Source organism: Arachis ipaensis, chromosome B10, assembly GCF_059453495.1.
Source record: "Arachis ipaensis isolate K30076 ecotype BB chromosome B10, ASM5945349v1, whole genome shotgun sequence".
Lineage (NCBI taxonomy): Eukaryota > Viridiplantae > Streptophyta > Magnoliopsida > Fabales > Fabaceae > Arachis > Arachis ipaensis.
The window spans coordinates 3452522-3470670 of NC_142435.1; the positions used below are offsets into that span (position 1 = coordinate 3452522).

Here is an 18149-nt window from a genome sequence, read left to right on the forward strand (position 1 = left end):
ATACCGTTTGTCCTTTACTTAATTTTCTGGCTTTTGCTTCCTCATGCTCCGCGTTTTTCTTTTCTTTTATGGTTTTGGAATTATAGATTAAAATACGATTCCTGTAAACATTGATATTAACTTGAAAAACAAATAAAGTCTTAATTTGAAATTAAAAAAAAAAAATTTTATTACATAACATTTACACGAGATATATAACTTATATTTTAGAGAAATAATAGAAAGCCAATAGTTAGTCATCAATATTTAAAAGTGTATTAATATAACAAGAATTTTCAAAAAATACTACCATCATGATGACAGTATTAAACTCTTCAAGGCTAAGTTAAGGAAGCTTGTCAGGAACTCCCTACTTGTAATCTTTCTCCAACATTTTGGCTGTTAGAAATTGTACCTATGATCCTTCTTTCTCTTTCTTACTCTTCAATTTTGTAACCCGTGCGATAGTCGATGTGCACTGAAAAATAGGAACACGGTTCAATTTTCAGGCATATCAATTACTAGTGTGTAACAAGAACTCATTAACCCCAAGCTTTAGAAGATAATCAACAATCTATGAAAAAAAATTAACCTCAAAAAAGCATAACTAAATAATTAACTAAATAATTGATTTCACTATAACCAATAAAACAAAGTAAAACTCAATTCCAACACAAAATAAAATGAACATATGCATACATAGTAAAATAAATATCCGCTTTAGTTAATAATAAACATCTAATAAATTAACCAAAATTTCATCATTGAACCATGTTTAAATAGCCTAATTCAAACCCAACTTCAATTCAAGAAAATATAAACTAAGTCTAATCCAATTTTTCTCCATTACTCCAAAACCACTTAACAAAAGAAACTAGTGGAACATGTACATGCAGAATTCAACAAATCAAGCAAAAGATCAATACTATAAGTAAAATAAACATCCACTTTTTGAATAAACAAACCATCTGCATACATAGTAAAATAAACATCCATTTTAGTTGATAATAAACATCTAATAAATTAAGAACTTTTATTCAATTATTACATTCTTAATTAAAATCCAATGACACCACCAACAACATAAACAGATAGCATATATGTTACTACATAAGGTCTTCTTTTGTTATTATATGCATGATATGTTGTTAGTAATTAGAAAGAAGCTAAAACATAGTTGGATGCATGCTAAAAGAAATGCAGAATACCACTTCTATGTTATGCCGCTTATTTTTGGTAAAAGTCTCTTCCCTCCTTATTTTATTATTTAAGAAAAATGCTTAAATTTCCAATATATGTAACTAATGTTGTATTTGTTCTATTTAGGAATCGAGTTATATCCTCTCTATGATTAAATAAAGTAATTTAACACCAAATAAAAGAAAATTAATCTCTTTATGTGATATGTTCATAATAAAATTAAAATAAGATGTATGTGTGATATTAAACATCTAACTTGAACTTCTTCAAACTAAATAAACAGTTAATATAATTAGCATCATATATGTACTAAGATCAGAAAAATAGTCGCCATCAAACAATAACTCGTTCAAACAAGCTGACAATGTACTAAGATAAGAAAAGCCATCATCATCATGAAAATCGACCATCCAAATGTACGGTAAAGTAACCAACCAATTCGCATTTTAACTCATTATTTGTACAATAAGATATCCGCAAAATCAAAATAAATCATACATCTAAACTCAAGGCAACAAAGTTATATTGAATTATGATCAAACACAAAAAGAAGACCTATTTCCAATTTATAGACTTAATTCAATATGAAGCGCGACTTCATGAAAACAGATACTAAGAATGCTACTAAGAATGCTGCTATGATATAAACACTATTAAAAATATGAAAAATAAATACTCCAGTGTTTTATATTTTTACTATTTGCGCCTAATGCTATCTCTCTAAGACAAAATAAAAACTAGAACAGTACTCATTCTATATATTCTTTCTCAAGCTACTTCATTAGAACTTAGCGTTCAAAACTCAAAATACAAGAAATAAATTCTCTCTCTCTATATATATATATGACACAGTAAACAACTAAAGTTTCATTTCAATTGTATTCATCTGCAAACATGTTTTAAATTTTACTAACGTCTATACTCTAACAAGAGAAAGGAGTACAACTCTCATTATTCTCCTCTTAAAAATGGAACATCAATTAAAACTTTTCAAAATCTAAGCATAAGTGCAACAAGCAAGGAAAATAATAATAATAAAACAAAAACAGACAAAAAAACATAATAGTTAGGAAGGCTCAACATAGTACTATAGCAACTGTTAACTCTTCTTTTCAGATTTGGAAAAAAACCCATACAGAACTTAGCAACTCAGAAGTAAAAAGAAAAAAACATTTTTTCCCCTTCCCCAACAAGAAAGCTATCACATACAAGGAAAAAACCTTTTTTCCCTTTTGTCGCTGATGGGGTTCCAGAACATCCCGGGAAGCTGCGGCTAGGTGTTCAGCCGCCACGTTTAGCAGCGGTTGCTTCCTGCGAGAGCAGTTGCACGCGTTGGAGGCTCCGTGTCAGGCGGCAACTCGGCGGGGATGTTCAGTCGTGACAGTGCGCAGCGGTTGCTGCCAGGAAGGGAGGACGGACGCGGTGTGGGTTGGCTCCTAAAGTGCTGATCAGCATGACGCACGTTGCAGGTCACACGAAAGCTGCGGGGACGGGATGTTTAACGACGAAAATGTGGGGTTTATTGGAAAAAAATTTAAAATTAGGGGTTAAAACAAAACTGAACAGACATTAGTAAATTAGGATAAAAAAGAGTTAATTCTCATTTTTAACTTATATTGAGCCTAATAAACAGCTCATTATAACCATTGTATAGATACCGCTTCCTAACGGGACTCTACAAAAAATTGAAGTATTTGAATCGTTGACTTTACATATAAAGTTCATTGAGAATTCAGCTGACTCTAGTTTTATAATAACCCTACACTTTTTTTGGTACATTAAAATACCTGCTTTTGTGGGTGCAAATTCTCTTTCACATTTGTAGCCTATCTTTTTCACTACTTTAATCAAATTAAAGTTTTATTAGACTATTATCATTTATGATGAAGAAAAAAAAATTGACCAGGCTTCGTTTATAGTTAGTTCATTTTTCACAAAGCAAACAATTCCGTAATAAAATTTGGATACAATTGTAAGCTACACACCAATGACATAATCAAATTAAAATTTGGGTGGAGACAATTTTTATGTGAAGTTTTTTTTTTTTATTTAGCTACCCAAGAGACAAATACAAAATGTTTTTTAGAATAGTTTAAATGCTAAAGTGTTGAAGAATTTTATATTATTATTTGTAAAATTTCTAAGATATTAGAGAAAAAAGAAAAGAGTAAATTCTGCCATGAAGAAAAACGCGACGATGACTAAGAAGATTGCGCAAATGGAATTTATTAGCATATAGACATATAGTAGCTAGTATTAAGTATGTGTGCATGCATTTATAGTAGTTTGAAATAAGAACAAAAAATTGTATAAGTTTATAACTTTTTATATGCATGGTTTACAAAATTTAGGTTGTGACACGTACAAAAATGGTTTGAGAAAAACAATGTGCTGTGGCTGATGAGAATTGAGAAATTCCACCGTGACGATGATTGAGGTGGCGGCTCTCTAATTTGAATTCCTTCCAGGGTAAGAGCATGTCATCTTGGAAAGAATACATATAGCCAAAAGGAGAAAAAGGAAAGTATGAATGGAAAAAGAATGTGCCATCTTTCTTTGAAATGAAGGTGACAACAACAATCAACTCTATTTATTTATTAACACACGTAGACTTTATTCACCATACGTATATATGTTCATCTAATTTTAAAATTGGCATAGTTAAAACCAGCTTAGATGAATGAATGGAATTAATATAAGACTGAAATATTTCCATTTCAGCCTCAAGTTGAAACGCTGTGTATTGAGTCGCAAAATAGTCAATAGTCAATAACACGTGTACATACGACAACACTCAACATGTATGTACACCTAGTGGACATGAATGTGAACGCCATTATTTTTGTAAAATTTTTTTCCACTCATAATTCTGAAGTATAGTCAATATCATATATAATATATCAATAATTTGAATATTCAACTTAACATTTTATTTGTATGTATAAGATATAGCAAAGGATACACACCGACACCAATAATGATAAAATATTATTGAAAATTCAAGTGGAGTCACCTTTACATGAATTTGATAGTTAAGAATTGGTAGATGAAAATTTAGTCAAATCAGTCAAATCATCTAACAAACTTTTAGCTATCAACTTCACATAAAGTCGACTGCACCTGATTTTTTACCTTATGGTTGCTATATATATGAAAGGATCCGAAAATAATTAAAGAAGCTCAAGACATTTTTTCTCTACTGAAATGGCCATCAACCCATGGTTTCATGTCTCTGTTTTCTTGCTCTCTTTTTATTACACCTTTGCTTTATTATCTACTCTTGGAAAAAGCATCACCAGCACCGATGATGAATCTGCTCTTCTTGCATTCAAATCCTCCATTACTTCAGACCCAAATCACATGCTTAGTAACTGGTCAACCTCTTCATCATCTTCTTTATGCAACTGGGTTGGTGTCATTTGCGATTTGGACAACGGAAGAGTGAAGTCTCTGAATCTTAGTAACATGGGTCTCGTAGGTACCATTCCCCCGCACGTGGGGAACCTCTCTTTCCTTGAGGAGCTTGACCTCAAAGGCAACAACTTTCATGGTATGTTGCCACAGGAGATGTTTTCGTTGCATCAACTAAGGTTGCTCAACTTGAGTTCCAACGCGTTTGGTGGTTCCATTCCTCAATCTGTGTCCAACTTGTCCAACTTGGTCGAATTCGATTGTTCATCAAATCTCATCAATGGAACTATTCCACCCGTGATTGGCCAACTTCGCCAATTGAAGCTCTTCAATTTTGAGAATAACTCACTTTCTGGAATTATACCACCAACAGTTTCCAACCTCACTTTGCTTGAAGTATTCAACCTTGGTTCTAACTTCATATCAGGTACTATTTCCGTACCTAATAGTCACATGCATTTAGACATATTCTTTTAAGAGAAAAGTCTTGTGTATATCACTTTCAGTTTTCTTTTTTTTTTTTTCTAGTAGTAATTAAAACGGAGAAAACTAATGTGCATTCGACTTCACATAAAGTTAATAGCTGAAAGTCGTTAAATGATTTGATTGATTTGACTAAATTTTCTAACGGCTCTCGGCTATCAACTTCACGTAAAGTTGACTACACCTGAATTTTTACCAATTAAAATAGTACAATGTAAGTTAGATTTTTAAGTGAACGTTTAATTTATTATAGTAATATTAAAATTATTTTTCATAATTTAATTTTAATTAATACATTGTATATATTCTTTCTATGTACAAAGGGACATGATAAGATAACTGAACAGATAAGATAAAGAAATTTGAAGGTTGACTTTTCAAAGTCCATTTTTGCTACCTGCATGATGTAATACGTACACGACCACATGAGGGTTGAGGCAAGATAACAATCAAATACTAACTCTTAACTCATCAGTTTTCACACGAAATTAAATAAGGAATTTGAGTGAAGGTTTTCTATTCACGCTGTTTTTTGTTTTTATCTAAAGATAATAGATAAGAATCATTAAACAATAATTGAGTCAAATATATTAAATTATTTAATAAGTTTATGAAAGAATTTATGTGAATGCAACAAAAGCTTTTCTAATTTTGCCGGCACCGGTTATTGATGAGAGCAACAAAAGCTTTCTTCCAAAGTCAATGCAACCTGAGCTCTCTCTCTTGATATTAAATTAAATATATGATGTTAGGAATGTTGTTTTCTATTACCATGCATAGAGTTTATATACTTTATTATTATTCCAACTTGCATAATAATGTTTTTTTCATGTGCATGTTTTGATGAATTAAAGGAGAAATTCCAAGAGAGGTGGGTGATCTTACTAAACTAAGGAGAATGAGATTTGATCACAATAAGCTTAGTGGCAAAATACCAGCAACATTATTCAACATGTCAGTGTTGTATGATTTCATTCTTCACTTCAATGATCTCTCTGGCACTCTTCCATCAAACATTTGTCAAGGCCTTCCCCAACTTTCTTACCTTTATCTCAACGAAAATGATCTCTCTGGTAAGATGCCAACTGTTTGGCATAACTGCCAAGAGTTGATCCATGTTAATCTATCCGTCAATGGTTTCGATAAAGGTCCCATGCCAAGCGATTTCGGAAACTTGACTAAGCTTCAGTATTTATATCTTGATGACAATAACTTGGAAGGTATGAACTTACACCAACATTGTTAATTACTTTGATAGTAATGCCTAAAATATTCTGTTCTGGAAAGGCATTGTTTAATGCTTATTATTGTGTATATATATATATAGGTGAGGTTCCATTCTCCCTTTTAAACATCTCTTCTTTGGTGATAATGAGCCTTATGGAGAACAAGTTAAAGGGGCAGCTTCCAAGTGATATGTGTCATCTGCTCCCTCAACTGGAATGTTTGTACCTAGATACCAATCAATTTGAAGGGATCATTCCAAGATCAATTAGCAGATGCACACAACTCAAAGTTTTAAGACTAATGTATAACCAGTTTACAGGTATATACTTCTTCATACTTGACCAATTTACCTACTCTTGCATGCATTTAGTCCTGTTCAATTTACTACTTGAATCCATAAGGTATTATTGTTGAGACATTTTGCTATGCTTCTAGGTACCATACCAGGTGAGCTTGCTGATCTGAACAATCTTCAGTATCTTATGCTTGGATTTAACAAATTGAGTGGAACTATTCCCCTAAAGCTTCTGAATAGTACAGCTTTGAGATTGTTGTATCTTTCATACAATTCTCTCTCAGGCACTCTTCCATCAGACAAAGGCTATAACCTTCCTAACCTGGATCAACTGCACTTAACTGGGAACAAATTTGTTGGAACCATTCCAAGTGGTTTATTCAATGCTACTTTGCTCACTAAACTGGACTTGAGTGAGAATCAATTCAGTGGAGTCATGCCAGCTGCGTTTCGAGATCTATCCATACTCGAAGTTCTCCATATAGGTGGCAATAACTTGACAACCGATAATGATTCTCATGAACTCGACTTCCTTACTTCCTTGACAAGTTCTACACATTTGAGAAGGATAATCCTATCTAACAATCCTTTAAATGCAACTCTTCCTAAATCAATTGGAAACTTGTCCCAGTCTTTGGTACTCTTTCAAGCAGATAATTGTGGAATCTATGGCAACATTCCAATGGAAGTAGGAAACATAACAAGCCTGTGGAATTTGAATTTATATGGGAATAATATATCTGGACCAATTCCTGCTACAATCAAAAGGTTACAGAACCTTCAGTCTTTGAATCTGAGCTACAATGGATTGCAGGGATCCATCATTGATGAGCTTTGTGAAATCAAGAGTTTAAGTGTGCTAGCTTTATCAAGCAACAAGCTTTCTGGAGCAATACCAGCATGCTTGGGAAATATGGATTCTCTTAGAAAGGTTTACATGGATTCTAATAAATTGAACTCAGGGATTCCATCTTCTTTCTGGAATCTCAATGACATCTTAGAGGTGAACCTGTCCTCCAATGCTTTAACTGGACAACTTTCACCAGGGATAGAAAAATTGAGAGCTCTTGTACTATTGGATCTATCAAGAAATGACATTTCAGGTGACATTCCTGCAATAAGTTCACTAGCTCTGCAAAATCTTTCCTTGGCAAGCAACAAGTTGCAAGGTTCCATTCCTGAATCACTTGGTAAGTTGGTAAGCTTAAACTCTTTGGACTTGTCTCAAAATCTTTTGTCTGGTTCCATTCCAAAATCCTTAGAGTCCCTTACTTTTCTTAAATACATCAACTTGTCCTACAATAACTTGCAAGGAGAGATTCCCAGTGGTGGACCTTTTGCAAATTTCACTGCTCAATCTTTCATGCATAATGAAGCACTCTGTGGTAACCCTCGCTTACAAGTCCCTCCATGTGCTAAACAAGATGGCAAAAGTTCAAGGCTAAAACTGATTTTAGCCATTTGCATACCCCTTGTAATAGTGTTAATCATTTTGATTCTTGCATGCATAATTGTTCGCCGACATAGAATAAAAGATGAGGAGAATCCAGCTGAAAAGAATTCATCAGACTTGGGAGCAGCAAAAAGGATTTCCTACTATGAACTTGTCCAAGCAACCAATGGATTTAATGAGAGTAACTTAATTGGAAAGGGAGGTTTCGGTTCTGTGTATCAAGGCATGCTCTCTAGTGGAATGATAGTTGCCATTAAAGTGATTAACGTGGACTTGGAAGCAACATCCAAGAGCTTTGATGCAGAATGCAATGCAATGCGCAATTTACGCCATCGAAATCTTGTTAAGGTTATCACTAGTTGCTCAAATGATGAGTTCAAATCTTTGGTGATGGAATTCATGCCAAATGGAAGCCTAGACAAATGGTTGTATTCACATAACTATTGTCTAGATTTCTTGCAAAGGTTGAATATAATGATGGATGTGGCATCTGCATTGGAATATCTTCATTATGGTTCTTCAATACCAGTTGTTCATTGTGATCTGAAGCCTAGTAATGTCTTACTGGATGAAGATATGGTTGCACATGTTAGTGACTTTGGCATTGCCAAGCTCTTGGATGAAGGACAATCCATAACACATACTAAGACCATGGCTACACTAGGCTATGTTGCACCAGGTACTTTCTTAGTTCTTTTTACTTTCTAGTTAACTATAACACAATCTAAGCTATTTTATTTGCTTCTTATATTGATAACATTTGATAATCATTATTATTATTATTACTGAAATGCAGAATATGGATCTAAAGGAATTATTTCAATCAAAGGTGATGTATACAGCTATGGAATCATGCTAATGGAAGTATTCACAAGAAAAATGCCAACAGATGATATGTTTGCTGCAGAGTTGAGCTTGAAAAGTTGGATCAACAACTCAATGCCAGATTCAGTGATGGAAGTTGTGGACTCTAATTTAATACAACTATATGGTGATGAAGATATTGATGTTGTATTGCCTCATATATCATCTGTGTTGAGATTAGCTTTGAGTTGTTGTGCAGATTCAGCTGAAGAACGAATTAAAATGACAGATGTGGTTGCAGCATTAACCAAGATCAAGAATGAGTTCACCTTAATGAAAGAATGAGCAAGCCAGTGAAATATGCATGGCTCATCTGTATGGATTTCAAAGCTACATTAAAAGAATGTAAAGTCATAAATAAGATAATAATATATGTAATTGTTGTTCTCCTAGCCCCTACTTTATATAGATATATATACAGAAGTATCATAAAATATAGCCATAATCACATGCATAGATATTGTTAGGCCTTAATTAAAGAGCTCAAGAGTACTTTCCACACATGAAAAAACCACTTATACTTTAAGGACATACATAATCCTAAGACCAATAATATTTCCAAACCATCACATGGCTGCAACCGAATCCCAGATTGGCATTTGAAACACAGGTTAATTAAAAGAAAGTTAACAGTTAATAAAAATAAAAGTATCATTAGAAAGAATCTACAAATGATTTTTTTCTTAAGAAAGAATAGTAAACAAGATACTGAAAATGACATAACAGCTCATCAATAGTACCAGTGACATGCCATACATGCATCATCCTTGTTACCCTTACCAAGAAATCATTTAAATATTCATCAATTTGGTATAAAGTATGGATTATATAATTAAATAACAACGTCTGAATAAAATAAAGGTGATGAAGTAGTCAGTAGTGGCATGCATGACAACACTAAAATAAAAAGTGCCACTTGTCATAAGAAAACAAAATGAAATTGCCACATGTTTCTAAAACAGACAATTTTATTTTGGTCAGAAATAGTGATAGTTTTAACTTGTATATATATAGACTATAAATAAACAGAAATAAATATTTTTTAAAAAAATAATTATGTATTGAATTACTGATAACAACATTTTGAGAAATATGTAGCTAACCATACCATCTCTTACTAAAATAAAAGTGTCATAGTTTTCTGGTCGGCAAGTTGTCTGCAACAATAATGATGGACACACAGTACAAGGGATGGTTTTGACTAGTTTGAGTGAATTATCACTGAAGTGTGAATTTTATGCAATTATTTTCTGTCTTTCTTTTCAAAGGTTATAAATTCTTTTGAAAAATTATATACAAGTTACATACATAAGTTGGCAACTACAAATTATCTGTTAAAGAAAAATGTGATCATCAAGTCATATAAAAAAAAAAAAAAGCATTTGTGCAAGTTATATTCTCTTCTTTCAGGTGCTTAGATTCATCCAATCCAACCTATTGATGTAATGGCAAAACTATGTTTTTATCTGTCTACCTTCTGTCTCTCACTATTTTACTTCATGGCATGCTTAGTTCTGAGTGAAGTGAACATCAGCACAGATGATGAACATGCTCTTCTTGCATTCAAGTCTTCCATTACTTCAGACCCCAATAATCTCATGCTTAGTAATTGGTCAACCTCATCATCATCATCTTCTTCTCTGTGCAACTGGGTTGGTGTTACATGTGATTTGGGTAATGGAAGAGTGAAGTCTTTGAATCTCAGCAACATGGGGCTTGTAGGTACCATTCCTCCACAAGTGGGGAGCCTGTCATTCCTTGAGGAGCTTGATCTCAAAGGAAACAGCTTCCATGGTGAGTTGCCACATGAATTGTATCAGTTGCAACAACTGAAGTTGCTCAACCTGAGTTATAACAACTTTGGTGGTTTCATTTTGGACTCAATATCCAACTTTTCTAAGTTGGTTTACTTGGACTGTTCATCAAGTTTCAGCAAAGGATCCAATACTATTCTACCAGTCATTGGACAGCTTCAACATTTGAAGGTTTTGAGGTTAGATAACAACTCTCTTTCAGGATTCATTCCACCAGCCATATCTAATCTCTCTTCACTTGAAGTCATTAGCCTTGGTTATAATGCCTTGTCAGGTAATATCTTACATTTTAGCACACATTATCACATGTTAAACATCTCAACATTGCAGTGATAAGTGAATAGTGTTGCTTATATAGGTGAGATTCCAGTGTCTCTGTTGAACATCTCTTCATTGAGGCATTTCAGTGCTGGCTACAACAATTTAAATGGAACTCTCCCTAAAGAGTTGTGCCATCAGCTTCCTCAACTTGAATTCCTTCTTTTGGATTTTAATCAATTTGAGGGAACTATTCCAGCATCAATTGGTAACTGCACATCTCTGGTACTATTAAGTTTATCCAATAACTTTTTCACAGGTATAATAGTATGTCCTCCATAATTTTGTACAACAATATTTCAGCCATTATACATAACAAATTTATGTCACCTATTAATCAATATCTATCTTTTCTTTCACAAAAATATCTCTGTTTATGAAGGTCCAATACCCATGGAGATTGAAAATCTTGGTAAATTTGAGCATCTTGCAGTGGGGTTTAACGATTTGAGTGGACCAATTCCATCAAAGATCTTCAACATTTCAACATTGAAATACTTGTATCTTTCATACAACTCTCTCTCAGGTGTTTTACCATCAGAAATGGGGTATACTCTGCCAAACTTGGTGCAACTACACTTAACTGGGAACAAGCTTGTTGGAAGCATTCCAAATGGTTTATTCAATGCTACTTTGCTTACTAAAATTGACTTGAGTGAGAATCAATTCAATGGACTCATGCCTACCGGATTTCGATATCTATCAATCCTTGAAGTTCTTCATATAGGTGGCAATAATTTGACAAGTTCTCATGAACTTGAATTCCTTACATCCTTGACAAGTTCTACACAGTTGAAGCGTATTGTAGTAACTGGCAATCCTTTAAAGGCGAGTCTTCCTAAGTCGATTGGAAACTTATCAAAGTCTCTAGAACTTTTTCAAGCAGATCTCTGTAAAATTTATGGCAACATTCCATTGGAAATAGGAAACATAAGTAGCTTGTTGAATTTAAATTTGTATGGGAATGATATAAGTGGACCAATTCCTACTACAATTAAAGGGTTACAGAAGCTTCAGTCTTTGAATTTGAGCTACAATGAATTGCAGGGATCCATCATAGATGAGCTTTGTGAAATTGGGAGCTTAAGTGTGCTGTCTCTATCAAGTAATAAGCTATCTGGAGTTATACCAACATGCTTGGGAAATATGGCCTCTCTTAGAATCGTTTACATGGATTCTAACAAATTGATCTCAGAGATACCATCTTCTTTTTGGAATCTCAAGGATGTCTTAGAGGTAAATTTATCATCTAATGCTCTTGTTGGAGAACTTCCATATGATATAGGAAGATTGAGAGCTCTGGTTCTATTGGATCTATCAAAAAATGAGTTTTCAGGCAACATTCCTACAACCATAAGTTCCTTGGGAACTCTGCAAAATTTGTCCCTGGCAAGCAACAAATTTCAAGGGTCTATTCCTGTGTCGTTCGGCGAAATGGTAAGCTTAAGCTCACTGGACTTATCTCGAAATCTTTTGTCAGGTGCGATTCCAAAATCCTTAGAGTCACTTGTTTATCTTAAATACATCAACTTGTCTTATAATAAATTGCAAGGAGAGATTCCTAATGATGGACCATTTGTAAATTTCACTGCTCAATCTTTCATGCATAATGAAGCACTTTGTGGTAATCCTCGCCTATTGGTCCCTCCATGTTCTAAGAAAGATAGGCAAAGATCAAGGACAATGTTGCTTTTGGTCAAATGCATTCCACCTATAGTTGTGTCAATCATTTTGGTTGTTGCATTCATAGTAGTTCTGCAATGTAAGAGAAAAAATGTTAAAACTCGTCATGAGAGAAATTCATCAACTTTGGAAACAAGAAGGCTTTCCTACTATGAACTTGTACGAGCAACTAATGGATTTAGTGAGAGTAATTTAATTGGAAAGGGTGGATTTGGTTCTGTATATCAAGGGAAGCTCTCTGGTGGGTTGATAGTTGCAATCAAAGTGCTGGATTTGGATTCAGAAGAAACAGCACACAGTTTTGAAGTGGAATGCAATGCAATGCGTAATCTACGCCATCGAAATCTTGTTAAGATTATTAGCAGTTGTTCAAATGATGATTTCAAATCCTTGGTGATGGAGTTTATGCCAAATGGAAGTCTTGACAAATGGTTGTACTCACATGAGTACTGTTTAGATTTCTTTGAAAGGTTGAGTATAATGTTAGATGTGGCATCTGCATTGGAATATCTCCATCATGGTTTTTCAACTCCAGTTGTTCATTGTGACTTGAAGCCTAGCAATGTCTTGTTAGATGAAGACATGGTGGCACATGTAAGTGATTTTGGCATTGCTAAACTCTTGGATAAGGGACAATCTAAAGTTCATACAAAGACCTACTTGGCCACTCTTGGCTATGTTGCACCAGGTAATTCCTTATCACAATTGTATTTTTCCTTTGGATTTTGTCATAGTTAAACATATCTTTAAATGATGGCTGTGGATATTATGACTCGCAAATCAAAAATACTCTTTGCACACTAAAAATCAGCCACCAAATCAGTCATTATATATTTGTCTATAAATATACACATAGTATAGTTGATTCCCAATTTATAATGTCATTCCTGTTTTGGATATATTTCCATAATTCCATCAATATAAAGCATATCTATAAACAAATCTTATAAAATTTGGAGTGATATCAAGATAGGAATGGTAATACTAGGCTATTGTCTTTTTAATATCTTTGCATGCCTAGACAAAGCATCAACTATAAGTTTAAAGTCTTAATTACTTATTATATTTGTTTATTATATTGAGAACATTTGAAAATAACTAGTAATTAGTATTGACTTGTAGAGTATGGATCTATGGGAATTATTTCTGTCAAAGGAGATGTGTATAGCTATGGAATTATGTTAATGGAAGTCTTCACAAGAAAGATGCCTACGGATGATATGTTTGCTGCAGAATTGAGCTTGAAAAGTTGGATTAACCAATCACTGCCAAATTCAATCATAGAAGTTGTAGATTACAATTTAGTACAATTATATGGTGAACAAATTGATAATATATTGCCCCATATATCATCTATATTAGAATTAGCTTTGAGTTGTTGTGTAAATCCACCTGAAGAACGAATTACAATGACAGATGTAGTTGTGTCATTAACCAAGATCAAGAATTTGTTCACACAAGAAAGCTAAGGAACAAACCTTAAGACAACTTTGAATTTTTTGCAGTCACATCCCCCTCTTTCAAATATTCAGTTAGAAAGATGTTATCACCAAAATGTAAAATATACATGTGTATTTTTTCTATTATTATTATTTTCCTCTCATTTCTTCAAGGAAAGAAAATGGAAACAGAGGTTCCAATATTCACAACAGATCAAAAGAGACAGACACACACACACCCCACAAAGATTGCAACAGGGAAACAATCTTTCAGTAACCTGTGAAGTTGGCAACTTCTTTTATATGTATAAGCTTCAGCAACCGTTTTTTTAGGCCAGGAACCAATAAAACACTCAATATGTATGCGTGTAATGAAGAATGGAAGGGAAGAACAGTGATTGAATCGGTAGCTAGAACATATTTACACGAAAAAACCATGGAAGAACAAAAGCAATTACAAGGCATGCCATCAAGAAGTTACAAAATGGCTGTCCTCGCCAACATCCACCAAACCTGCGTGATGAGTTATCGTGGTCCATGAATCTCCCTTCGTTCCACTCTTCCATGAATCCAGCATCAGCAACACCAGACACATTTTTCGCAGTCTCGCCACATATTTCACATAGTCTGTTGTTAGAAAGAGTAGCTAATAAGCAATTTATTCTGTAATAAAATGCAACAGAAAATGTATTTAACATGGAGCAATTCGCAAATTCGGAATTTACTAGTTTTTGAATGATCAGTTATAAGACTCGCATGCAGTTATCTTCATGTAAAGTTGCTAGTTGAAAATCGTTAGATGATTTGACATGTTTGACTAAATTATTATCTAACGGTTCTCAACTAACAACTTTACATGAAGTCAACTGTATGTGAGTTTTCAACTACCTTAATATTTTACCAATACCAAATTTGGCATCCAAGAATATACAATAAAAAGGGGTTTGAAGAAAAGTGTTATGCTTCTAAAAAATAAGAATCATTTTAGGGTGATGATACTATAAGCTTTTCCTAGTCCAAGCCCAATAAATCATCAAAATTCAGAGCAGGGAAAGTGCAGAATCAAAAGACTCTTTACAATTTTGAATAAACATCAAATAGTCTGGTCACAATTGACATGCAAGATACAAGCACAGCCATTTACTCTGGATTCCAAGGATAGATGATAATCATGATGACAACGATGATGATGATATTGAAAGTATTAAGCTACTTAAACAATAATATAATACTGAAGCTGCTGCATACTTGCAAATATTTCACAAGACAGGTCCTAGAAGATAAATGATAGCAATAAAACCAATACTATTGTTAAGGTAAGGTTCCAAATTATAACAGCACATGCACAACACTCACACATGTACACATGGATATATAAATTGAAAAAAACTATTGATAACAACACAAGTACCTGTTTCCTTTAAGCTTGAACCAGGCCTCAGCACAATGAACATGCGCAATGCCAAGCTCATCCTTACATGAACAACCAAGCTGAATCAAATCAGTACTAGTAGCACCATTGGCAGTTCCAACAGCTGTTGCATCCGATGATCGCCCAGAAGCAAGGTGGCAAATCCTACAAATCCTTTCACCTTCTGAACTCTCACTAAACCGTTTGTGGTTGGTGCACCTTATATCAATCACACAAGAATTCTTATCTGTCATTTCGGAAACCCCTTTGGGTGCTCTCACAGATACTTTGCTCAACCCTGATTCATTTACCTTCAGCTCCAATTTCATACTGTCCCCATTAACACACTCACTCTGAACAGGCTCTATTACAACCACAGTTTCAACCACTTGCTGATTAACCAAATTGCTTGAATTATAACTAGTTCCTTGATCAACCTCAGACATTGTATCACTGTTTTTTTGGTGATCACACTTCTTCCCACTCTCAACTTCCTCAGGTTCCACCTTTAACTCCTTATCTGATCCCAAATCCTTACCCTTTTGTTCTGAAGTTCCAACTTCTCCACTTATAGTGACTCTCTCACCCAAGCTACCCCTACCTACTGCATCAACTGCAGCCCCATCAGGTTCATGACTCAAATTATCATCAACCCTTTCATGAACAGGATCCATTACCTCACCAATCCCCTCACTTGCGGCTTGATCCATTACCAATTCGTTCAACTCAATTATTTTCTAACCAGAAAAGAAATCCTTACTACATATACATGCCACAGTGCAAACTCCAACCACCAAAAACTAAACTTGTAACGGATAAACAAAAATGCTGCTTTTAATTGCAGAGGAAGATCAATGTGATCAAATAAAACTTTGAAAATGAATATCTTTCAACAACCCACTTCATGATTCGAGACATAACATTGGCATATTATCATAAACCATCAAGATTCTATTGAAAAATGAAACTTTGGATGTCACCTAATTAAAAAAAGAAGGATGACCTCAATTTCCAAGTAAAAACAAGCAAGTACCCCCCAAAATCATAGAAATTATAGAAAAAAAGGAAAATTTTAATCTGGGAATGTTTGAATCCAACCTTAACTTGAGGGTGCATATAGAAATATATTTAATTGGGGAAAATAGGAGATTAAGTTAGGTGAAGAAAAGAAATGAAGAAGAAAAACAGCAACAAAAGAGGATTGAGTGCGTTTGAATCATATAATTGAATGTGTTAGTGAGTGGGGAAAGCAAGGGATAAATGAGAAATAAAAAGGGTTTTGTCTTTATTGGTCGGTTTCATATGAATCCCTTTTCATTTATACACAGACAGAGATTGACATCTCACTACTATTGCAAAATACAAAGCTCACAAAGTAGTTATCATTATTTAATTTGAAACGAAAAATATATTTAATTTATAAATTGAATTTATTTTTAATGCAGTATAAAACTGTTTTACAGGTGCATTCAATTAAATAAAGTCACATTAAAAAATAATAATTATTTTTATATTAACCAGGTGAATAAAAACAGTTGTGATTGCACCTAAAACGTTTTATATGATCAGTACATCAAAATTAAACTCTTGTAAATTACTGTAAAATATTTTAGACAATTATTTAATTATAATTACTTTTTAAATAATTATTTATATATTAATAAAAGTGATTACATTCTTTTGGTGTTGTAATTTGTAAAGGGAGCACTCCAATAAAGACATCAAAAACGTCTTTTTTTTAAGATATTTTTTAATTATTAAAATTTAATACATATAATCGATTAAATCGTGTTATTTTTGTCAAAATTAGGTTAGACAAATTAATTTGACCGAAAAATGGTGAATCAAATTTTGAATCGATCTAAATTAATATTATTTTTTTATAAAAAATGGCTAAAATATTCCTATTATAAAAAATGACTAAAATACTTTCATAAAGTTAGGATTTAGAGTTTTCAAATATATATATATATATATATATATATATGAAAACTCTAAATCCTAACTTTATGACGACAGAAAAGAAAAGGACTAGAATTTAGAATTTTCAAAATTAATATATATAATAAGAATATTTTAATCATTTTCTATAATAGGGGTATTATAGTCATTGTTTATAAAAATAATATTAATTTAGACTGATTCAAATTTTGACAAAAATAACATGATTTAATTGATTATATGTGTTAAATTTTAATTATTAAAAAATATTTTTTAAAAAAGATGTTTTAAACATCTTTATCAGAGTAGCTCTCAACTTGTAAAGATGTGTCTAATTCTTGTTAGTGCCGTAACCACTAACCAGAAGAGCCAACTTAGAGGATCAGGTTCTATGGCTGAGGTGAAGTACTAGGGTTTTGCATGGACCTAAAAAAATGACCTTCCATATATTTATGTAATAAAGAAGAAAGCACTCTTTTTGTTTCATTGAAGATTTTACGTACTAATGACTAGAGTCCACTGATCTGTTAGCCAGAATAGAAATATTATTCTCCATTTATCTCTTATATTTGCTTTTTTTTTCGTGTGTTTGTGTGTATCTTGTTAATTTATCAGTTATTTTATATTTTTG

General features: G+C 33.1%; 3 protein-coding genes and 1 long non-coding RNA gene across 5 annotated transcripts; 2 read left to right on the top strand and 2 right to left on the bottom strand.

The window, feature by feature from the left end:
* Positions 1-232: 232 nt before the first annotated feature.
* On the bottom strand, positions 233-2840 carry LOC148578970 (uncharacterized). The gene is made up of 2 exons (XR_015893161.1): positions 2400-2840; positions 233-457 (listed from the first exon to the last, which is right to left on the bottom strand). It is a non-coding gene; the product is annotated as an uncharacterized LOC148578970 (long non-coding RNA).
* Positions 2841-4294: 1454 nt separating this feature from the next.
* Positions 4295-9304, top strand: LOC107622636 (uncharacterized). Its single transcript, XM_016324615.3, has 5 exons — positions 4295-5017; positions 5928-6293; positions 6401-6619; positions 6736-8727; positions 8845-9304. Exons 1-5 carry the CDS (start codon positions 4384-4386, stop codon positions 9195-9197), a joined length of 3564 nt encoding a protein of 1187 aa, XP_016180101.1. The 5' UTR covers positions 4295-4383; the 3' UTR covers positions 9198-9304.
* Positions 9305-10218: 914 nt separating this feature from the next.
* On the top strand, positions 10219-14349 carry LOC107622637 (uncharacterized). Of its 2 annotated transcripts, XM_016324617.3 has the most exons (5): positions 10219-11000; positions 11085-11303; positions 11427-12524; positions 12660-13415; positions 13850-14349. In XM_016324617.3, the coding sequence occupies exons 1-5, from the start codon at positions 10358-10360 to the stop codon at positions 14194-14196; spliced, it is 3063 nt and encodes a 1020-aa protein (XP_016180103.1). In that variant the 5' UTR covers positions 10219-10357; the 3' UTR covers positions 14197-14349. The 2 variants fall into 2 exon arrangements, with proteins under 2 accessions (XP_016180103.1, XP_016180102.1); XM_016324616.3 differs by having other exon boundaries at positions 11427-13415.
* On the bottom strand, positions 14271-16871 carry LOC107622638 (uncharacterized). The gene is made up of 2 exons (XM_016324618.3): positions 15578-16871; positions 14271-14793 (listed from the first exon to the last, which is right to left on the bottom strand). The coding sequence occupies exons 1-2, from the start codon at positions 16285-16287 to the stop codon at positions 14577-14579; spliced, it is 927 nt and encodes a 308-aa protein (XP_016180104.1). The 5' UTR covers positions 16288-16871; the 3' UTR covers positions 14271-14576.
* Between the last annotated feature and the right edge of the window lie 1278 nt (positions 16872-18149).